The 24848-nt window shown below is 32.2% G+C and overlaps 3 protein-coding genes across 3 annotated transcripts; 2 read left to right on the top strand and 1 right to left on the bottom strand.

Moving 5' to 3' along the window:
- Window positions 1–1214: 1214 nt before the first annotated feature.
- On the bottom strand, window positions 1215–14627 carry LOC144844873 (protein wntless homolog). Its single transcript, XM_078701973.1, has 12 exons — window positions 14447–14627; window positions 13818–14084; window positions 13348–13463; window positions 12768–12953; window positions 12136–12272; window positions 11413–11453; window positions 11090–11217; window positions 10586–10683; window positions 10132–10195; window positions 9580–9723; window positions 9175–9409; window positions 1215–3917 (listed from the first exon to the last, which is right to left on the bottom strand). The coding sequence occupies exons 1-12, from the start codon at window positions 14550–14552 to the stop codon at window positions 3763–3765; spliced, it is 1677 nt and encodes a 558-aa protein (XP_078558099.1). The 5' UTR covers window positions 14553–14627; the 3' UTR covers window positions 1215–3762.
- A 722-nt stretch (window positions 14628–15349) lies between these two features.
- LOC144844346 (solute carrier family 35 member E1-like) lies at window positions 15350–21334 on the top strand. The gene is made up of 6 exons (XM_078701214.1): window positions 15350–15762; window positions 17210–17280; window positions 17474–17611; window positions 18113–18238; window positions 18544–18789; window positions 19419–21334. The coding sequence occupies exons 1-6, from the start codon at window positions 15435–15437 to the stop codon at window positions 19548–19550; spliced, it is 1041 nt and encodes a 346-aa protein (XP_078557340.1). The 5' UTR covers window positions 15350–15434; the 3' UTR covers window positions 19551–21334.
- A 1187-nt stretch (window positions 21335–22521) lies between these two features.
- Window positions 22522–24268, top strand: LOC144844686 (uncharacterized). The gene has a single exon (XM_078701712.1). It carries the CDS (start codon window positions 22822–22824, stop codon window positions 24139–24141), a length of 1320 nt encoding a protein of 439 aa, XP_078557838.1. The 5' UTR covers window positions 22522–22821; the 3' UTR covers window positions 24142–24268.
- The last annotated feature ends 580 nt before the right edge of the window (window positions 24269–24848 follow it).

A 24848-nucleotide genomic window follows, 5' to 3' on the forward strand; every position in this document is an offset into this window, starting at 1 on the left:
TAGTATTGATATTAATTAATAATGTTTTTATATTTAAAAAATAAAAATCTTTGTTCGCAATTAATTGAACGTTGATTTGCTTTGAATTCAGGTGCTATAATATAACTTTTTGATAAAATAAAATATGTAATGTTGATAATGGAAACATGTTTGGTTTGTTTTATTTTTTTATTCATTGAATATTTAAGATTGGTTCCCCACCCAACACAATTATTTCAAATTTGTTTTTGAACGTGAAAATGTGGGGAATACACATTTATACGAAACTGGACGGTAGACAGACAACAGGTGACGAAATACAGGTGATGACTGCTAGCTATTATAGTACAATGATGATCTAAATGGTATAAAGTAAACTTGATAGGCAATAATAAACTTTGATAAATTATGTCAATTAAAGAAGTATGTACGGTAAGGTTATCTCCTCAGCAACACATACATCAGCCAACTAGCTGTAGTAAAACAACACATACATCAGCCAACTAGCTGTAGTACTGTAGTAAAACAACACATACATCAGCTAACTAGCTGTAGTACTGTAGTAAAACAACACATACATCAGCTAACTAGCTGTAGTACTGTAGTAAAACAACACATACATCAGCTAACTAGCTGTAGTACTGCAGTAAAACAACACATACACCAGCCAACTAGCTGTAGTACTGTAGTAAAACAACACATACATCAGCTAACTAGCTGTAGTAAAACAACACATACATCAGCCAACTAGCTGTAGTACTGCAGTAAAACAACACATACACCAGCCAACTAGCTGTAGTACTGCAGTAAAACAACACATACATCAGCCAACTAGCTGTAGTAAAACAACACATACATCAGCCAACTAGCTGTAGTACTGCAGTAAAACAACACATACGTCAGCCAACTAGCTGTAGTACTGCAGTAAAACAACACATACATCAGCCAACTAGCTGTAGTAAAACAACACATACATCAGCCAACTAGCTGTAGTACTGCAGTAAAACAACACATACATCAGCCAACTAGCTGTAGTACTGCAGTAAAACAACACATACATCAGCCAACTAGCTGTAGTACTGCAGTAAAACAACACATACATCAGCCAACTAGCTGTAGTAAAACACATACATCAGCCAACTAGCTGTAGTACTGCAGTAAAACAATACATACATCAGCCAACTAGCTGTAGTACTGTAGTAAAACAACATAATGACAACCAACTATAATTAATGTATTTCGATATCAAATATTTATTTTTATATGCGAATTACCTTCATACATGCAATCATTATCAGTTGTGTATGTATGCAGTTTTCTTTCTTTTTATATCAAAATGATTGATATGATGAACAAGATGTTTTTATCAATTTATATTAAAGAGAGACGATAGACAACATACAAGAAATCACCTAAACTAAGAACATGCAACACCTGTTTTTGTAAAATCTAACGTTTTAATTTATTTAACATTTAATTAAAAAATATACTTGGCTTATACAACATTTACTGCTTTTGACAACTTGCTTAAAGTCAACTAGTCTCACACAACCAGACACACTTGGACTGACCTAAATGAATTAGTCTCTCACAACCAGACACAATCAAACGATTGATTGATTGACTTACTAAATGGATTCTCAGAATGCATTTGTGTCACATATTGTTTGTATATATCATAATAACTTTTATATTTAAAATAACATAAACAAGTTCTAGGCTGGATTTTAATTTTTACATAACAGCAATGTATTCAGCACTATGTCTAAAGTTTATTTGTTTTAAATATATAATATAATAGCATTGAAGGATTGTTCAACAGCTCCCAGCTAACTTTTAGCGGAATTAAAGAATTTACTAAATGAAGGTGATTACATACAGAAAACATATAATATTAATACCACCATTGAAGATTTACTAAATGAAGGAGAATACATACAGAAAACATGTAGTATTAATACCACCATTGAAGATTTACTAAATGAAGGAGAATACATACAGAAAACATATAGTATTAATACCCCATTGAAGATTTCTTTATTTAATTTGTGTAATTATAAAGACTAAGACAATTAAGATAATTTATAGCCATGATAAAACTATTAGCTTACTTTTAAATAAGACTACTAAATCTTATAAAATCCTAGTCTCAATAGTTTAAGACGTTTATTAAGCATTCACACTAACAATAATTCACAAACAATAATTTAAACATACATTATCATAATCAATTAGTATATATCGATAAACTTACACATCACTAATCAAGTACAGTACACATCCATATTGCATTAGACACAATATTCAATATTAATTATGAAGCTTCACTGGTCTAACACAACATAATTGTTTTACACAAACTGATATTCAAACGACTTAAAGCACTTATAAAAATGAGATAAATACTTGAGAAAAGTGACCGAGTGAATGTTATTTTCAGCTCAATTTGACTGATTTTTAAAAAGCTCTTGTTAAGTCACTGGCATTGGCATACTCAAGGATGACAAACAAACTTACATACAAACAAGTAATTATTATTATTTTAAGCTGTGTCTAAAATATCAAATTTTATGCGACAAAAAAAAATGATGTGCCCATATATGGACATGATGACATCATATCACTACCATACTTGGGCACATCACACTTTTTTGTCAATCTAGTTTGATAGTAGGCAGAGCTTTACTAATTTTTCTGATTTTATAGCATGTGATTGACATACTTGCGTTTTATCTCTGAGAGAACTCGGATATTTGTCACAGTCAAAAACAGCAGCATGCCTAATCTACATAAGCCTATATACTGTACAAGATTAGCTTCTGACAGAGAAGCCAGCAAGTAACATGCCTAAATGTACCTAAGCCTATACACGATCTGATTTAATAGAAAACATGGCATAATTTTAGATAACCAAGCAACACCCCTAATAATACATAAATGTTACAGAATATAATATTTGAAGCATGAAGAATGCATTTTCATAGAATACCATACTCTGACCTTTGTTCCAATCTAATTAATGTTTTTATGCACTTTAAGTATGCATACAATTTTATTACATTCTTGATACAATGAAAATATATAATAATATTTCGATTCAAAATGTCAACAATAAATATGACATCATCATAAATATTATATCAGGCCTCGATATTTCACTTGTCTGGCATACAAAGTTGTACAAAATTGTTCTTATAAGACCGGGGGTGTCTAGTAGGCTTAGGACACAATTACCTTAACAATTAATAAAGAATCTATTTGGTCAGCCTTCATGACACAGAAAGGATAAGTCCTAAACAAGGCATTTATTTTATTGCTTGGTATATGCATGAACCTAGGTCCATTGTATACAGTATGTATACTACTCTGGTAACAGTGTGCTAAAGTACAGAATATCATGTACTATAAATATCAAGTTAGGTTAAGTACACTCGAGGATTCAATGTTATCTTAAGTAAACTTTATGTACAAATATTGGTGGGGGCTCTTAAAGGTTACTAACTACAATCATTGAACAGCTTTCACTAAATCAAACTTACATGAAGTTTATAAATAAAGAAAAATAAATATATTTGGCAATTTGTATTATGATATTTAATACTCAAGTTTTCAAGGAGAAATGTAATTATTCAAGTTAGTTTTAGTCTGTGATTTGCATACATGTGTACATAATAAGTTGGACCACTTGTATGAGACACTTACACATTTTATACGTTTTTTGTTTTGTATAAGAACATACAGTGTACCGTTATGCAATGAACACTCTTCCCGGATTTATACCAATTAGTCAATAGCGGTTTTTGTAAGGAGGTTCTTAAGCTCTGATTGGTCGGTTCTTGCTGCTGCTGCTGTTGATGTTGACGGTGGGTCATCAGATCCTGGGGTCGTAGCTGTAGATTCCAACTGGAACTCCACATGACTTCCTTCGCTGCTGTCATCTGTAATGAAACCAATGTGAAAGATAGATAAATAATTAATAGTAACTCTCTGTCCACACGAAAAGACTTAGATCATATTATTTGTACTTGTTTATAGTCACTTATAGGTTTTTAGTTTTTCTAATTAATTAGTGTTCCATTACCTTCTCATCAAAATTAATGTCTCTCATTGTTGTGCTATGTCAACATAATGTCAATGACGGCGAAATGTCCCCAATAATGGGGATAGTTATGCAAACAAGTCACAAGTAAGTAACTCGTTGTTCACATGATGAGATTAAGTTTATGTTCAGATTCATGGATTTATACTTTCGTATCGCAAGCAATGTCATATTATAATTAGCATCGTAACAGCAAATTGTTTAATTTGTTTAACTAATGCTTTGATTGGCTAGAGGTCAAAACCGTTTATGCATGAATTTCGTATCATAAGCGTCGTTCACTAATCTTGTACGAAAGCAGGTCTGAACAGGCCCTTAGATCTATAATCTACTGTTAAATTTAATTTTTTATATATTATATTACTATTTTAACCTTTTAACACATATAATTCAATGTAAATAGCCCCTTGAATGTTAGCCCCTTGTATAATACTAAATGGTACGCTCGCTTCGCTCGCGTACCATCTAGGTCGTGCCCATAGATGGTTCTCGAATACACAGTAATTTCAGCGTAAAAAAAAATGCTTTTTTTTAATGTACGTACTGCAGGACTATAATAGTTATTGTGGTTTACAGAAACGAATAAATAGACACGATGATTTATGTATTAAACTAACATTAGCACACTGGGAATTACTTCCGAAAGAGAAACTTGTCACAAAATGAGTCCAAATTTGTTATTTGGACTCATTTAAACAAACCCAATTTGTGTTTTGTGTGTAACATTAGGGTTGAGGGATGTGGAAGAGGATATGGGTACAAAGAAGAACAATTTTTAAATATATTCTTTATCTACTCAGTAACGAAATGTTTTTCATGTTTGATAGGCCTATAAATAATATACCACTTGATACAGTAACACATTTGCGATTTAATACTTTGTTAAAACTGTCACTGTCATAGTCGATTGAAATAGCATAGTACATGTAACGATACACCACTACAACGTTTATATTCTTTGTAATTATTAATCAATACAAACGTTGAGAAGCAACTGTCAGTAGTACAGTTTATTACTTTGTTAAAACTGTCACTGTCATAGTCGATTAAAATAGCATAGTGCATGTAACGATATACGTACCACTACAACGTTTATATTCATTGTAAGTATTAATTAATACAAACGTTGAGAAGCAACTGTCAGTAGTACAGTTTATTTGTATATTGTACCTTTTATATAACAGTAGGGCCTACTCACACTTACAGTAATACGTTTATTTGTACATGTGTTATACATCTAACAGTACCCACACTCACAGTAAATTCAATGGCGACCAAAAATGTTAATACGTATTTACAAATGTCCAAGTATTGCCATACTATATCTATATAGGTTTTAGGTTAATTCCCCAAGGGCCAATAAATTTACCTACAGCTGGTGGTACTTGTGTTAAAGCAAAGAGTTATATTGGAATGTTCCATTCATCGGAAATCAATACATTTGTATAAACGTATATTAAATCTATCAAAATAGTATGTTTTTAAGAAAATAGGTCTGTCTTTAACACTATGATGCTGTACTTGAGCTGTTCAACCGGTTTTCAGCCATTAAAAACAATTATCGTAGGAGGAGATAGGAAAATGCGAAGCATCCTCATATTTTTCAAGATAGACATGCATTGGACAGTGTATACCACGATCGGAAAACACCCCTATTTGGGGCAAATCGTTGAACCTAAATTCGTTTTAATCGTCAATAACTAATTATCTAACTCAATTTAATTAGTAAACAGGGTTACATCAGGTGTTTAAAATCAGTACCGAAAGTACGAACCAACTTGATATACCATCGAGTAAACATTCTAGAAGTAACGCGCGAATTACCGAATTTTGCCCTTACGTAAATTTATATATAGATACACTAAATTACACTTACATAATTATTCAGAATTTGTTAATATATGATTAAGGTTATTTGTTCAATACTATGCAATTTAATTATTTATTAAATCTAATGGAAAGAAGGAGTTTGTTGGTTCTTCATTTAGTACCACATAAAAACTTGCACGATCACAACTATTAATTCTTTTAAAACAACAAACAAAAATAATAGTAATACTGCTATGATGTTGATTATTGAACATGCATGTTTTAATTTGGTGATTACACGCCCACTCACTCACAACTTGAAATGCATCATTCAGGTTGTCAACGCTCAATGACTGTTAAAAACATTAATGTTTTAATTTGATACAGAATTCAAGTACTATAATTGATTATTATTTTATATTCTCATTTGGATCATAACAACGCAACCCACTTTAAATGTGCAATATAAATGGCAAGGCGTCTGAAATATTGAATGATTTTCAATTTCAAGCCTTGAGGAAAACTAAAATATAAATTACAAACCGAGTAAAGTCCAATTATTTGATGACCTTTGACAGTTGTCATTGGCGACTGTTTGATATATTTATTGCCATAATGTATAACATTTTTTAGGAAAAAAAAAAAGAAATTTAAACTTTTCTTTTTCTTCGTAAATGTTAGGGTACACTTTTATCAAGTTCATTTTGAGTTTTTATGTTATGTTTAATTTTAATCTTGTTATCAACATTTTTTTCTGAAAAAAAATATATTTGATTTTATTGAGTATGTTGACATTTTGTAATGTTCTCATTCTGCACAATATATTTTACAAATGCTGTTGATAGAGTAGGCCATTCTATTACTGTAACATAATCAAAATTGGGAGTTAGGCCGTCAATTGGGAGTTAGGCCATCAATTGGGAGTTAGGCCGTCAATTGGGAGTTAGGCCATCAATTGGGAGTTAGGCCATCAATTGGGAATTAGGCCATCAATTGGGAGTTAAGCCATCAATTGGAAGTTAGGCCATCAATTGGGAGTTAAGCCATCAATTGGGAGTTAAGCCATCAATTGGGAGTTAGGCCATCAATTGGGAGTTAGGCCATCAATTGGGAGTTAGGCCATCAATTGGGAGTTAGGCCATCAATTGGGAGTTAGGCCATCAATTGGGAGTTAGGCCATCAATTGGGAGTTAAGCCATCAATTGGGAGTTAAGCCATCAATTGGGAGTTAGGCCATCAATTGGGAGTTAGGCCATCAATTGGGAGTTAAGCCATCAATTGGGAGTTTGGCCGTCAATTTCAATAAATTAAAACACTAAACTTGCCGCATATTTTACAAAATAACTGGGACTGACATTATTTTTATCCTAGTAAATGATGATGTCATTGAAAACATTTCAAATTGACACTAGAAAGACAGATGTAAAGACAGATGTATATCTTTTATGTTGTTCTCACAAAAAGATAAAAAAAAGATAAATATGGATTGACCTCGGCAGCGAGATAATGCAGTTTTTCAATTAGAATAGAAAGGAGTCATCATGTTAAATGTCATGTCAACTTAACAATCATGTTGTTTGTTATTTTAGATGCAAATTTCAGAACATACAGCTTAACATGACTAATTAATATTGATGTAACTATTTTGTTTTGCTACTCTCAATTTAATTTATTGTACAGTTTCAAAATTGTTTGTGTATAAAGTAAAAGAAATAACAGTATTTATAGCAATAATCTGATGAAGTTTCATATAAGGTAGTATTGCTTGATAAGCGCTACTATCATCAAATTATCCAAAACAATGTTTGATGCAAATGGATCATGTCTAAACTATTATACTGCATTTACTGCAGTAAGTACATTTTGCAAAAAACATTTTAAATTGTTTCAATGTCAAAGAAGGCAAACAAAATGTAGTTACATGGTCCAAATAATATCTTAGAAAACAGAATATAAAGTATATTAATTTGTGTACAAAAATACAATTAATAAGACTAGAGTGTCATAATAAAAGCAATCAAATTACATAGATGACCTAAATTAACAATAATCAATTGATGTGTAACCAGGAAAATGAAAATCAATTGTAAACTTTTGTAAAAACAAAAGTAAATTAATCAATAGCATCTTTGATGTTTAATATCCATAAACATCATGTATCAAGTGTTTTCTGTCTCTGTGCACCATGCTAAAAATCAATTGATCAATCAATATAATAATAAATTAGTATTTTTACTGACCATTGTTTACATACTATACATCAATTGAATTATCTTTTTAAAAAAAGTATCTTCAACGATGTTTAATTTTGTAATCAATATTTTGTTTTGTTTGGAACATTCTGATGGAAACACGAACAGCGCATTTATATACTTTGCGTAGGTAGAAGCAAATTAACATGAACAAGGCACTTTTCGTACTGTAGGTAGATGCAAAAAACATGAATAACTTCATTATATGCTGTAAGAGGTCGCAAAGACATATTTCATACAACTAAAAAAAAATACGGAACTTTCGATGATGATGAGCTATGCTCGACGCGATTAGGAGATCATGTTCCGAATATGAGCACTGTGATTTGACAGTTGCATTATATATATATATGTGTGTGTGTAGTAATGTGGCTAGGAAGTTGAGGCTTGTGTGTTCATAGTGTTATTGCACATGTCTTTTTACAAGTCTTTGTTTCATTTTTTTAAAACTCTATAAAGTTCGCTTTACTCAGTTTTATTTGGTTATTATTTTTTTTCATGGTTAATGGGTACAAAATATCTGCATTGCTTACGCACAAGAATTCTGAACAGGGAAGGAATAGCTTTATAGAATATGCTTGTGTTTCTACGTACACCATATGATGAGCAATGCATAGTCGGCGCGAATTGGTCAATTTGAGGATGCAACCTATTAGGTGGTCCTTCTCCATGCTGGATTGCTTTTTGACCTGTAATTGTTTCTTGCTCACATTCCTTATTATTTAATATATATAATAATATTTGTATAATACCTCTATGCTTTTATCATCCAGTCAAATAATTAGGGCAACAAACTAATAATGAGGGCAGCAAACTAATAATGAGGGCAGTAAATTAATAATGAGGGCAGCAAACTAATAATGAGGGCAGCAAACTTGAATAAAGTGATGTAGTTAGCAGTGGATATTTTCATCTGTGTATTTTCCCGACTTTTTGTAATAAATGAAAATTAAATATTGAAGGCATGCTGAGAATATTCTCGTCTTAATCAATTGGACACGCATCAGGAAGATAATAAAGATATATGGTTCCTACCATTGTCAGAAGAGACTTGCTTGTGTGAAGGGGCATACAAAAAGATAACAGCGACCACATAGATGTTCCACATGCCATAAACACCGGTGAAGAAGGCACTGCTAATCTGAAGCGTCTTCTCATGTCCCATTTTATAGTGATCTTCATAAACTTGACTCAAAATGAAGAAGATTACAGTGAGGGCAGCACATAACAAGGTGAACAGCATGAAGAATTTGAATCTGAAAATCAAACCCTAAATGAAAAATAGTAAGAAATTTAAGTAGGTTAAGTAGTTTTTAAGTATAAAAAAAAGAATTTAAATGTTATATTATAAAATGTTAAAATTTAATATTTCTAAAAAGAAATATAGATAGGTAATAAAAAAGAAAATCAAATTTCTTTTAGATTAAACTTCAAATATACCTCATAATGAAGGCGTCTTGCTTTGGCCATGTGTGGAAGTGCCAGACGTTTAATACTGATGTTTCTGAATATTTGCCACACCATGAAACAAAGAAACAGGAAGTAAGCACTGAAACAGATCCCAGCCATAACAAGAAAAATCATCTACACTCAGATAAGGAATAGTAAAACATAATTTGTAGTGGAGATGTGGCTCGGTGGTTAGCGTGCTTGCCTTCCAATCCCAAATTCCAAGGTTCAATCCCGACCTAGTTTCCCTAATCCTCAAACGAGACTTAGTTTTTAAGCATGATAAATTATATAATAGTTTATCCATCCTGTAATTGCTGTTGGATGCATATGAAATTTTAAAAATTACATTACTGTACTCTGTATTTTAATTTGATTTATCATATACACTAGAACAAACTATTTCTTTATAGATTCTATTCTATAAAAGTTTTTATATGACATTTAAATAGAGATGCCGAATTCGCTCCTCTCAAATCAAAAGGTAGCGCGTTCCTAAAACTAGTAAAAGAAACTTTATCACTTTTGATGTATAAAGGATACAGCCAAGTTTTTGCCCGTCTCTGTTGTCCATAAAGTGAAGAATGGATTTGAAATCTGCACTCCTCTGCAAATCATAAAGAGTTACATTACATTGTTATTCTAGAGTACGATATAACATCAACAAATAAAATCCCTAATAGGAGAGTATCAACACTTGAAAGAAGGGATCTGTTTTTAAATAACAGCAAGCGGACATTAATTATTATATGAATACAAACAGAAACATGGATGTAACATACTAAAATTAAAAATTAACCAATAGTGGTACAGTTGATTGGCAGCAGCTTGCCTCACAATCATAGGGTTCTGGTTCTATTCACAGATGCCATGATTTAATTACTACACATCAGTGACAAATTCTCTAAACAGGATCACTCCCTAAACCTACACATCTCATTAAGATTACAAGTTTACATTCATTCAGTTTAGTTCATATTCTACATATTTTACTTACCTTTCGCACATGTCAAAGACAAACATACAAAAACAACAAAAAGCAATTGTCCCAACTTGCTTCCAGTATGCACTCAATCGTGCTCGCTCAACCGTGTCCTAAAAATTGAAAAAAATAAAAAAATATACATACGACAGACGTACTTGTATTCCTTGCTATACATTCATAAATTCATTACACAGACTTGTCCAATCACTTTTTTGTGCACAAGAATGTAAACATTTTGGTATAGAACAATTTGCACTATCAACTTGCAATTGCCAATTCAGCGCAAAAAGCGGTTTGGAAGATGGAAACGTGAAAATGTTAAAAGCACGCAAATAAATTGGTCTAGTGTGAAAGGCTAATATTTCAATGTTAAGTAATGGATGAAACTTATATACCCAGTGACATAAAGGCTATGAGAGCACACTGGCTAAACCTCTGGGGCCCCAGAATTGGAGTGCCTCTTAGGAGTGCTAAACCAGGGGCCTTTTCCCCCTGCGTGTACGCCACTGTGCTTACCATGAGATGTTCACCAACAAATATGATCCAAGAAGAGAGTAACGTGGCGTAAAAGATTCCTTGGCGTATGTCACTAATAAGCAACATGTATGGGATGTTGAACCAGAACGTGAACCATTCAATTGGTACTGAAAACAACAAGGTCAAAGGTTAAAAAGAAACAAAGAAAATCTTGATTTCAGTACCTTTTATAAGCTTTTTGAACTATCCTGGAAAAAGTTTGTTTAATGTCTTTTTTCAATAATGTCAATTGGTTAAGTAATATTTAAATACTTTTTCCAAATAAAATCAAATAAACTTGTTTGTTAATAATTAACACTTACTATTGAGGAAGGTAATAGAAATTCCAAGAACCATAACAAATCTGTGAAATAAAAGTGTGATTGTTTTATCATGGTTTAATGGTATACTCTATATCATGGAATTAACAAATGTGCATATACTTATACAGTACGTCACATGTAGTGGATTCACATGGAGAGGACTATGAAAGTCAACATGATGTAGCTTGCAAATTGTGATGAAATCTATTTTCAGGGTTTGCTTGTCTTTTACACATTAATATCCTTTCACATCTGCATAAATTATTACAAAAATTACAATTATTGATCTCCCGGTTTATTACACGTTTTCATGCACACATACGCAAACCCTGCGAAACCTTGGAAGGAAAGCGTAGTTGTGCGCTATTTGATTACTATGATTGGTCAGTGTAATAACAGGGCAATACACATGCACGCAGTGAGAACTCGGAGCAGGCCTCTCATCAGTGTGATTTCACAGAGGTCCACTGTGAAATCTTGGGAGATTTTCCACAAAATTATATTCACACTACTGTATGCAAACCTGGTTACAACAAATTGTTACATTTTGTAGATGTGAAAAGGGTATTGGACAACGGTGAACAATTTATACTGTATGTAGAAATGTTGAATCATATTGTTTATATTTGTCTGTCTTACATTTTATATTTGTTTTGTAATTGAATAAAATCTGTAAATCGTAATGCATTTAAAACTAATAAAAACAACTTTTGAACGTCATACTTTTCCATAAGAACTGGCGATCGATTTAACTTGGAGATTCTTAGCCAGAACCAGATGAGGAAAACAAGTGGAATAGGTGTCATGACAGTCTTCAATGTCAGCCATACAAAAGTGAAACCACCAGTTTGATGAATCTCCTAAAATGTAAAACAATGAGTGATTGATTGAGTGAGTGGCCAAGCGGTTAAGACAGTGGAACCGTAATGTGTAGCCATAACATCGGCAAGGGTTCAAGCCTCACTCAATCCATGGTTCTGGTGGTAGAAAGAGTCGGATAAGGACTATAAACCATAGGTCCAGTGTACACATCTAGCTCATATACACTTTAAAGAACCTAGTACATCTTTTGTGACGAGTAGAGGATTTCCCCGGTGTACTATTTCACACACAGCCACTGTCACAAACTCATTATTGTACTATACAATATACTGGGCCATGTGGGTGGGAGAACATTATTTGACTAAGAGGCTACCCAGTATAAAGAATATCTTTATACTGGATTTCATTTACATAAATAAACACATTTTGTACAGATGTCAATTATGACATAGCATTTTAGTACAGGAGAGAGATATTTTTGATATTAGTAAGACAACCAAAATGGAACTAATATGTCTTTAATGATGACTCACAACAATCCAAATATCAGTGATGCTGCCTAACTTAGTGTTGTACTTCTGTTCATTGGTTTCTTTGTTAAATTCTACCGGTAATCGAATATTGATTAGGTACTGCTTATGATGGCAGGTGCTTAATTCAAAGAATGGTAGAGGCTCGCAATCATATGGGTCACCATCAACTGGACCTTCGTCTTCATTCTATAAAGGACAAATTCAACAACAGAACATTACGATTACAATCAATATGGCTGACATGTTTAAGAGTTCAACTAAGTTCACAACTTTTAAGTCCTAAAAACAATTTCAGAAATGTTTACATAAGCATACTCATAGTCTGACAAGGCATTATGACATTTCATGTTTGACAAAATATATTTAAATATTTCCTTTTTAAGTTCTGTCTAGACTATCAAACTAGTTTGCCCAAATATGGTGGTGATGTGCCCAAATATGGTAGTGATATGACATCATCATGTCCATGTATGGGCCCATCACATTTTTTTGTCACATAAAGTTTGATAGTGTAGACAGAGCCTAAAAGGAAGTATTTAAACTTCTTCTTGCATTTAAATTTACAGAATTGAATATTTACCGAGTGCAGCAAACATTCAAGTTTTCTTGTTTCTGTTACTCTAGTAAGTTCTTTCCAATCTTCATAATCACTATCTCTGTAACCAACACGCACAATCATTGTCATTTCTTCTGGTGCTATTAAAAAATTGTTAAAAAAAATGTATTCAATGGTCTTAAAAATAAATATTAAAGTATTGATTGCTTAATTATGAGGTTTAGGAATAAGTCTGGACTGGATTTCATTTCATTTTTTTAAATATCAAAACTTCCAAATGCTTAATTACATGATACTTACATATAAACAATTAAATTGATAAAGTGCATGTACAAACACTTAATTTAGTTTTAGCAAAAAAGTAATAACATTATTATTTTGGATTATGATTTACTAATTTTTATAAAAATTAAACTTCCCAGTAGTAATTAATAATAAATATTAGTAATTAATTTTTAGTAGTAGTAGTAAAAAAGTTTTTTTAAAAAGCTAACCATCGGGAACAGTTAACTTGTACTGTGTTTCCAATCTGAGCATGGTCAGTATGAATTGGAAGCTACGACTCATATTATACGGTCTATGTGGCATTCGTAACGAAAAAACCATCTGATTCGCATCAAAGTACTTCCTTGCTGCCTCTTCAAAGTTAGCTACTTTCAAACACTCTCCAGGTCCGTTGGGGATAAACCATTTATGAACGTTGTCGGCAGGATCTACACATTTGGTGGCCAGGTGACTATTGGCATCTGTAGGTTTTGGTGCTGAAAAAAACAAAAAGAACATTTAACATTGTTAAAACAAAGAAAAAGTTTTCCCGCATTTAAAACAAACATTATCCATTAAAAATCATTTTATTTTTAAAGTTATTATTAGAAACAGCAGTAGTGTCATAATAATTTGAGTGATACTGGATGAATAAAGCAGATGTGTACCCATAATATGTCCTCCCTACAGTAACTAGCCTAGATATAATCACAGTAGGCCTAGGCCTAATCAAGAAATTGAATTTGCTTCTCATTCTCATCTTCTTCAGTTCACTCATCATGCCCAAGCCTGACTGGTCGCTCGGCGGCGGCGCGGTCGGAGTGAATTGAGTGAAGTGAAAACTTATTATGCAACTTACCGATAAGTCCCCCGACCAAGAAACAAATTATCTGAACTATTAGCAGGATTACACAAAAACCGAACAACTTCTTGGTACTGAGATTCTCTAAAATAACACCAGCCATGATTCTAAATGAGAAAAAACAAATAATTTACTGAAAATGTATGGATATCCGTAGGTGGTCGTTTTCTGCTTTGTTTAGCGGTTTGATTTAATTACTTTTAATAAATACCAAAAATACCTATTGATTGCGCATGCTTATCGAACCTTCTCTTTCCCGTTTGTCAAATAAAGTGCGTGTGCAATGCGTTCATATATTAATTGATAACACTTTTGCATCAGCGGCGCACACACAGCAAGAAAATTATAGAAAAAGAGAGGGAATTTAACTTTAATGTAGCCTAGCATACATTAGCATTATATTAGAGGCACACGTTAGGCAGTAAAATTTGCGAATAAAATTGAAATTGAATTGTATGGACATTCAGGATAGGCAGTAATTCTCTCTGATATTATTAGGTCTACAATGAAAATACTTCTCATGTGCTCTTTCCATTTGATTTGATTTGACATAGTGTATTACATAATATTAAAAAATTAGACCACAATTAAATGAAGAAAAACAATAACAATTTCAGAATAAAATGAAATAAGTAAACACAGAGGGAGAGGCCTTAAATACTTTATTCAAAATGTTAAACTTCATTTCAATTCAATCAGTTCTTCAATCCAAATTCTTTTGGAATATGACGAGGTTCTTCACTGAGTTTGGAGAAAACGCAATCGCGTTTCTAAACTATACTGTGAACGCGAAATGTCAAACTGCTTCACACCGTACACGAGGAAAACTAATTCAGGTCAAAGGTCAGTTAAAGTCAACAAAACAAAAATTAGAAGTGGAAATTGTTGAAACAAGTGGCAACGTAGGCCAGTATCACGTAGGCAGGCATGTACCGCTAACATTACTAAATTAAATTGACGGTTGTTGAAATATAATTTCAACATCATGCCTCTTCCAAACAAGGCATATAAAGAAGGATGTTGGATTGTTTTTCTTTGTTCTGTGTGGTACACAAGCAGTTCAGGACAAAATGTAATAAATAAGCGACTTCTAGGATATTTTCCGTACCCTGTCACGATATCAATGGTTCACATGCTGGCCGTTGCCTTGTTTCTGATACCGGTATTACGAATTCGAAAAGTAGAAAAACTAAAAATTCATGATAAACGTCGGTTTTTAATTCTTGTTCTTCCATTGGCTTTTGGGAAGTTTTTTGCATCAATATCTTCCCATCTAAGTATTGCAAGCGTGTCAGTGTCTTTTGCTCATACGGGTAAGTTATATTCATAAAAAAAGTTTTTGTTTTTGTTTTCCAAAATCATCAATTTTGTGGTTATTTATGATTTAATCATGACAAGTTTTGAAATGTAACTGATCAAAATTAATTAAATCTGTTAACAATTTTAATTTGCATTTATATGAGTGTTAATGTATTCTATTTGCCACATGTTGTTTGATTTGTTTCATAAGAATTGATTATAAATATTTAATAGCATATAATTTTATTCACAGCGCACGTCTATAAATGATTTTGTATTAAAGCAAACATGAGACAGCATAATTTTATTATTGTAAATTTTCAAACTGAAAATATTAATATTAGATTATATATAAATTAATATTTGTCCAAAGAGCGATTAAAACAATGTGCAAAAGAATTACAAAACCACATTATTAAAATCTCAAATTTCATACTCAAAATTGTTTCCAATGATTATTTTTCCAAACATTTGATAAATTTAATACAGATATAAAAATATTGGCGATTCGATTGTGTTCAACAAAAATGTGAAAGAAACCTTTAAAATGGTAAATTCTAATTAATGCAAATTAATTAAGCTTGTTCATTGAGTATTTACCTAATGTTGTATAAATAATCCACTAACTAAATACTCAATGAAAAAAACAAAAAGTTCCAAATCGAATATACCATGTGTACGCTAAATTTATTATGATGGCATATGGAATTCTTTGAGGTAGAGAGCCGGTCTATGCCACGTTACAGATTGATTCTTATAATAATTAACTACAATGCCATTCAAAATCTACTTTTTTTATTTACTGTTTATTCAACATTCACTGGAATAAAGTATTACTTTTAATAACTGTATACAGTAGTTGATTAAATATAGATAAATGTGCACCTCACTCAGGAAACATAATTCAATTATCAATCAAAGGGAGTGCTAATGTGTTCTCCTCTTCCTTATCCTAAAATAGACAATATAATAGTTTGGTTTGTTGTTGGATACACTCCAGGATTAAAAAACCCACTTGAGTCTCAGCAAATAAGTAAATGAACTAAAAAGACCAATATATCTAGACTGAAACAAATCCAATATATCTAGAATGAAACAAATCCAATGTACTACTGTAGACTGAAACAAATCCAATATCTAGACTGAAACAAATCCAATGTACTAACTGTAGACTGAAACACATTCAATTTAGTATCACTGAAACAAATCCAATACAGCTAGACTGAAACAAATCTAATGTACACTGAAACAATTTCAATGTATTAGACTGAAACAAATCCTATTTACTACTGAGACTGATCGAAACAAATCTAAAGTACTAGACTGAAACAAATCCAATATACCTGTACTAAACTGAAACAAATTCAATGTACTAACTGTAGATTGAAACTAATCTTGCCTTATTATTTGTTTTCAACATTAGAATAACTTAAGTCTATTATTATATTATTATATTTCCAGTAAAAGCCATGATGCCAATCTTCACAGTTATTCTATCAAGGTTTATAGTAAATGAAAGACCAAGTAACAAGGTATAGTTTGACTCTTCAATTTAAAAAAAAAAAGAATGTAAGGTCAAAAAGTAGATAAATAGATTCAGTGTATGTTGTACCTGAATAAACCGACCAGACTTTTGCCCTCTGAGGGGAGAACATAAAACAATAAATGAATAAATAAACAAAATATATAAATTGATATAGTAACTGTATTATTTTGTTGTTATAGGTGTACATGGCCTTAGCCACAATAATTGTTGGTGTTTTGATAGCAACAGTCACAGAATTGACGTTTAATTACGTAGGTGGTGCTTTTGCATTAATAGCAACTATAACATTTGCTCTTCAAAATGTTTATACAAAAAAGGTGAGTTGATGATTCTTTGTTTTTTTAATAGGTTTGTAAAACCATATTATGTCTAAAATAGTAATTGAAACCATCTGTGTGGAGTTTTCTGCCAATTTTGCTGGTGGTTTTTTGTAACCTACAATGCAGATGGAGTTTACTATCCATAAGAAGATTGCCTTCAAATAACATTGCAGTGTTCAAAGTCTCTTTTTATCTTAAAATTATCTTTTAAGTATATAATGTACCTATCCATCCTCTTTTATCTATTTTTTTCTTCTGCATTTTCCTTTATTGCAATCCACTCAGGCACTGTCTGCCTCATATTGTTTACTATCTACTCTCTTTTTCTCTGACGAAGGAATTGTATTCTCTGAAAACTTGGCACATTTTTCTAACATTTTTACTTTACCATTTTCATTCATCTTTTTACTTATTTTAGTATTATGATAATATTAGAATTTCAAAATCTAGCTTTTAAGTTCATTTTAAGTTTTTTCTGAATGAATGTTTTGTTTGTAGGCAATAGGAGACTTGTACATCCATCATCTCAGGCTTTTGTTGATTATTGGACAGCTTGCGTCTCTCATGTTGTTTCCTATCTGGGTATATGTTGATCTTACACGCATTCTCAACAATAAGGAATTGGTAAGCATTTATATTTATTTGTTTATAGAAGAATAGAAGAATATGTATTTGAAGAATGAGCATTAGTGTAAATAAAAATAATGGTAGCCTAATACACACAATAATGATCTATAAAATAAGATAACCAAAAAATGAAAAAAGCAGAGTAACAATTTACACCGCTCCGTTCTCAAGAACATAATGGAAGCATTACAGATTGCCTTTATTATTCTGATATATACTTTGGTTTAAATTAAACAAATGAATACATATTATATCATAAGTAATAATATAAATAAGTCTTTTTTTAACCATTTATTTTTCAGATAGAAAAGTTGAATTGGCCTAGGACATTATTGTTACTTTTTACTAGTGGCTTTTTGAATTTCTTGCAAAATATATTTGCATTTAGTGTTCTGTCACTTACAAGTCCACTAAGCTACTCAATCGCTAATGCTTCAAAACGAATCGTTATTATTACAAGTTCGTTGTTGTTTTTACAAAATCCTGTCACACCTATGAACGTTTTTGGAATGGGCACAGCAATTTTAGGCGTCCTAGCTTATAATAAGGTATGTGGTACTTTGAATATATTTGAAAGGTTTCATTTCAAATTCATTCACTGAATTCATTATGCAGTCAGTAAGCCCTCATTCACACTGAACTGTTCACAAGCGACTGTACACTTTGACTGGAAATAGTTTAGTGTAAACACAAGTTCGATTAACTTACCTGCAGAGCTGTATGTTTAATTTTACCGAGGGGAATGTGCTTGGGAAATCTCATTGAGCTTGAAAGACCAATACAGCATGGTTACCAAGGCACATGGAGTAGAGATCACCACATACCGCCCTCAATTGTTTATTTTACCACTCTCCATTAAGATCAGTTAATACAAAAGTGAATTAGCAAAATATATAACCCAGCATTAACCATCAGAGTCCAGTGTGAATGAGGCCTAAATCTCAGTGCGAATGAGGATTGAATTTACTGTGCGAATGAGGCTCAAATTCCACTGAAAATGCAGCTTAAATTCCAGTGCAAATGAGGATTGAATTTACTGTGCGAATTAGGCTTAAATTCCAATACAAATGCGGCCTAAAGGTCATTGCAAAGTAGACTTGAATTCCTGTGCGAATGAGGCTCTTTGAAATTGTTTAATGATATTGAATAAACTAAATCATTATTATCTTTTTGGCAGGCCAAATACGATGACCGATGTAGTAAACAAACGTTACCAGTATACACCAGTGACGCAGACTTGGTGCATATGAAATCATATAGGATGAGGGATGAACATGTATCTAATGGCCACCCTAATTATAATGTGTAGCAAATAGTTACGCCACATGTTCAATACGTACATAGGGTAGTACCTTATTGTCCAGATTGATGTTAAACAGTAAATAATATATATATATAAATGATTATGTACATTAAATCTATTCACTGTCAAATTGCAATTTTTATATTTATTGTTATATATTTATTATGCAATAATAACGTAAACCAAGTACTGCATACGTTTTAGTAACCTCAACTTAACTTAATATTTATAAAGTAGGACCACTCATTAAACTCTTCCAGGTAAAGTGTACTGATGATTACTCAGTATTATAATCAGGTTTCATCTGTTGTTGTGTCACGCTTGAGTAATTTGTATTCTGTTCTAAACATCTTTAGCTCAAACTTTATGTGACAAAAAAAATGTGATGTTGTGCCCATATATGGACATGATGATGCCATATCACTACCATGTTTAGGCACATCACTACCATATTTGGGTGCATCACACTTTTTTGTCACATAAAGTTTGATAGTGTAGACAGAGCTTTTATAGAATGGTGGCGTTATAAACTAAGTCTGCTGAGTTTGTATACAATGTATAATGTTGTATGCAGGGCACCAATGAAAACCAGTTTAAACCTGGGTAAAGAAATGTAATAATAAAAATAACTTAATTCTCCGATATCTTTACCATATTGGGTATTTTACATGTTACATTCTTGTTTGTTTTATCATGATTTCTTAAGTCATTTTACTTCATTTTATCATACAGTTTCTTATTGTTTTTATTTAGGTTTTTTCTTTCTGTTTTCGTTATGGTATACAAAAGGTTGGTTTTCAATCCGACTCTTTTACGCTAGTTTTTAAGGAGGAAAAATGATATTTACTTAAGATTGTTTTTGAGGTATAAAACAATCAAGGGCTGCTACTTATTCATATTTTATTTACTTTTAGGTATTTTTTTAATTTTTCATTAATAATATATAAATAATCGAGAATATTACATAAGTTATTAACTGTGGAAACAGATCTCATAGTTATATATAAATATATAATTAGACACGATTTACAGACATTTTCCATTGAATTTATATATAGTTGCTGCTGTACTATGTGTACTAAAGTGTGTACTAAAATGTGTACTAATATGATATATAAATGAGTTGTCTATATTATTGTTAATGTATGGCTGTATATTAAGAGATTTTAGACAAGGTTTAAAAAATGATTATATAGTAATATATTTGCTATGGATTGTAATTTTTCTGTAAGAAATTATACTGTAAATATAAATTGAATATTGTTATGTAATTTAAGTCTAACCCACCCAGATACTGTATTGTAATATTTATATTTAGCCTACCTAGCTTGCTAATATTTAGCCTACCTAGCTTGCTTATAATATTCAGCCTACCTAGCTTGCTTATAATATTTAGCTTACCTTTTTTCTAATATTTAGCCTAGCTTGCTTATAATATTTAGCCTACCTAGCTTGCTAATATTTAGCCTACCTATCTTGCTAATATTTAAAGGTAGTTAGGCTAATGGCTCTAAAGACATGAAGCGGCTGTAACAATTTATTTTCAGGGAATCTCCAGTATATTATTATTATTATATATATATATATATTATATTCTTTTCAGTTTGTAATAATTACTTGTTGGTGTAGTGGTATTTAATTTATCTAGGCTAAATCGGTGCTTTTGGCAGGTTCTGTTTATTTATTAAAGCTATATATATATATATAAGCTATGATGTAGACTGGTAGAATTGTAATTAAAATATTTATTAACGAAATGCTGTATTGTGCATACATAACCTATCGTAAAGTACTAAGAGTAGGCCTACTTGAATTTGTTATACAAATTCGGATAAACTAAACTAATAAACATAAACTTGGCGATCAATTCGAAATCTACTTTTTGCAATGCAAACAAAATTGGCAACCAAATTGAGCTCAGGATTGTTTGAACCGCGGCGGGGCGAATAGATTTGCCAGTGAAACCAGATAAATTTGTTGTAATTATGAGGTTCTATAATGTCAGGTACCCACGTACTGGTTACTGAATTGAAACTCATTTAGGAAAAATACAAAAAAAGAACAAACAAATTATTTCTGTCAATTGGATGTGTGGGCATGTCTGACAAATTTATTTTATTGTATTCTGTCAAATTGGATCTGTATTTGATTTAGTGTAAATGATAATGTTTCGAACTCGTCGGAATTTTGTGTTGTAGTAATTACAGCACGTTTACAACTCGGATTTGTGGCGTATAAAATATAAATGTGTTAAGGCCAATTTACACAGACGAGCGGTAACGGCAATATAAATATAGAATCCATTTTAGACAAAGCGGAGTGGACTGGCGGTTTCCGCCCAGGATAGATACAGATTCTACGTGGGGGACAAGCTACGCGCCTTTGCGCTTACCGTTACCGCTCGTCTGTGTAAATTGGCCTTTAGGTGGACATATCTTGTAAATATTTCCATCTCCGCAAAACGCATCGATACGTCGATCGTGTATAATATACAATTACACGCTCATTCACGAAACCGTGATTTAGAGATGATAATTAAGAATACATTAATCGGTCGTACTCGTAATATTAATCTGCTTTTTCGTTAGGTCCAACCAAGGCCTTTTATTCAGAAACATTAATATGTATATCCACGCACACTCTAGGTAACATTGAATGATAATTAAGACCAACGTTTGTTAATATATCAAACTGATACAATGAGAGTCTGATAGATTCTTCTCACGAGTTGACTTGAGAAAAGATGTTAAGGTATTTAAAACTTTAGATTATCAGGTGACTTGTATACTTATATAAAAGCATTGTCACGACATGAAGAGGGCACATATTAAGTATGATACTTAAACTTCCTGTTTTATACAAAAGATCGTTGTTTGGTATCGTGGAAAACAAGAATTTACTAGATCATTCTAGCAGAACTAAATCTCTTTCAAATCAGTCATTTTCGTCATTTCTTTGCGTAAAAATTCGTGAACAAAAGATTCAATGGCGTTTGTATCTATTTTGTCAAAAACTGCAAAAAAAAAGTTAGTGAACCGAGAAAATAATCAGGTATTATTTCCATAGGTATTTTGGATGATTTTAGTGAAGCGGATCATCGTGTAAGCTGGATATAGTTACGCATAGCAACAGTCGATGGAACAACATACACCATTATAGAATAATTAATATACAGTTGGGATTATACTCTCTAATTGGTGTTACGTTAATTTCTGTTTCATTGGATTCTCAAATCGGTGATACTAATTGTGTAATTGACTGTGGTTGTGACTGTATTATGGGTGCAGATATTAAATTGTTACCAGAGCTACATGCTGCTATCTGGACAGGACAGTATCAAGATGTACGTACTATCATTGATACTGGATGTGACGTCAACACCAGAGACCCGCAAAAACGAACCGCTTTGATAACTTGTTGTTTTATTGAACAGGAAGATTGGGCAGTCGGCATTGCTAGAATGCTGTTGGAAAAAGAAGCTAAGATAGGCCTAACTGATCGCAATGGTAGAAATGCTTTAATTCATGCCAGTATTTATCAACGAAACAAATTAATTTCACTTTTTCTGAAAGCTATTGATTATGACGTCGATCATCGTGATTGTTATGGAAACACGGCGCTGTTTTACGCGGCATCCAGCGGAAATGTCAAAATTACAAATGCGCTTCTTGAGAAGATGTTAACATTCAAATTAGTGATTGATCAATTAAACAAGTGGGGAATGAGTGCCTTAATGGAAGCAAGTCGACAAGGGCATACACATTGCTGCGATATTTTATTTACTAAAGGAGGAGCTGATAAGGATCTTCGAGATTGGGTTTGTGGAAAAACCGCGGGGGAGTGGTTACTAGAGCACAAACGTCTTCACCAACTCCCAACCGAACTCATTATTCCTCGTCGAAACCTTAGAAGACGTACGCACCAAAGCAATTTTCATTCTACAAGTTTTCCCACCATGTTAATTAGATCAGAAACTCAAATTGAAATGAAAACTTTTAGTTCCGACGGATTAAAACCACGAGAAGTGATCAGACCAAGTACCGGTGTGCGTCGCCACACTTCACGCCGGGTAAGCAATCGAGTTAGAATGGAATACGTACAAAGAAATTGGATTCAAGAGGCCATAGGTGATAATATTATTTCTACAAGATTTAAAACTTGTCTTTACACCACGCCTACTGATGATGTCACTGAGATGCCGCTGGCATTACCACGAATTAATAACTGGAGACAAGATTTTGGAAAGTTATGCAAACGATTTGAAGTTGTAGTTTCCAGTTCATATAAAAAGAAAGCAATCCCACCGACTGTTGAACCACCAACACCACCACCAGACCCTCCGCGACTGCTAAGAAGACTTACCTCTCACTCATTGAATGAGTTCATTAAAAGCAACCGAAGAAATGTCAGCGAATCAGCAGAAACATCATCAAAGGTGTCGTCTAAAAGCCGGTCTGAATTTGGATCAAACCACCAGCTAAAATCCAAACGGGAGGACGACTCAACGTCGGGTGCAGCGCGTAAGCTGATGAGTGTTGTCCGGCGTCGAAATGTAAGAGAAATAAGCAATAATGCAATAAATAATACAAATAAATAGTTGCATAAAGAGATTCGACTACGGAAAGGAGAGTTACATTTGGAAAAGAAAGTTACATTTGGAAAGGAGAGTTACATTTGGAAAGGAGAGTTACATTTGGAAAGGAGAGTTACATTTGGAAAAGAGAGTTACATTTGGAAAGGAGAGTTACATTTGGAAAGGAGAGTTACATTTGGAAAAGAGAGTTACATTTGGAAAGGAGAGTTACATTTGGAAAGGAGGGTTACATTTGGAAAGGAGAGTTACATTTGGAAAGGAGAGTTACATTTGGAAAGGAGAGTTACATTTGGAAAAGAGAGTTACATTTGAAAAGGAGAGTTACATTTGGAAGAGAGTTACTTGGAAAGGAGAGTTACATTTGGAAGAGAGTTACATTTTCGCAACAAACAAGGAATGAAATGTACTGTAAAAAAGATTATTATGATATGAGTAAAAGAAAAATACAAATTAATTACAAATAGACAAGCAGGATGATCCTCGAAACTTTTGGAAACTTTTTTAAAAATTACGAAAATGATCATTATACACAAAATAATACTCATAATTACAATATTTATAATTTTTAATCATACAAAATAAGAAATTGTTTTAAAAAATATATTTTTTTCATAATTACTTTAGGATTATTTATTACAATATCTTAGAAAAAGTAGGCCTATTGATTATGTTAAAATTATGATAAATTATTATTTAGGATTTTGAAATGT

This window comes from Antedon bifida, chromosome 6, assembly GCF_963402885.1.
Source record: "Antedon bifida chromosome 6, ecAntBifi1.1, whole genome shotgun sequence".
Classification (NCBI taxonomy): Eukaryota; Metazoa; Echinodermata; class Crinoidea; order Comatulida; family Antedonidae; genus Antedon; species Antedon bifida.

Bases quoted from the DNA above. Each gene is read 5' to 3' on its own strand.
- LOC144844873 (XM_078701973.1), bottom strand. From the start codon at position 14,552: ATGGCTGGTGTTATTTTAGAGAATCTCAGTACCAAGAAGTTGTTCGGT. The intron at 12,273-12,767 runs GTGAGTCATCAT...TTTACATTTTAG, and splicing joins TCACTGATATTTGGATTGTT to GAGATTCATCAAACTGGTGG. The intron at 9,410-9,579 runs GTATATTTGAAG...TTTTTCATTTAG, and splicing joins CAAGACGCCTTCATTATGAG to GGTTTGATTTTCAGATTCAA.
- LOC144844346 (XM_078701214.1), top strand. From the start codon at position 15,435: ATGCCTCTTCCAAACAAGGCATATAAAGAAGGATGTTGGATTGTTTTT. The intron at 15,763-17,209 runs GTAAGTTATATT...TTATATTTCCAG, and splicing joins AGTGTCTTTTGCTCATACGG to TAAAAGCCATGATGCCAATC. The intron at 17,281-17,473 runs GTATAGTTTGAC...TTGTTGTTATAG, and splicing joins ATGAAAGACCAAGTAACAAG to GTGTACATGGCCTTAGCCAC.
- LOC144844686 (XM_078701712.1), top strand. From the start codon at position 22,822: ATGGGTGCAGATATTAAATTGTTACCAGAGCTACATGCTGCTATCTGG.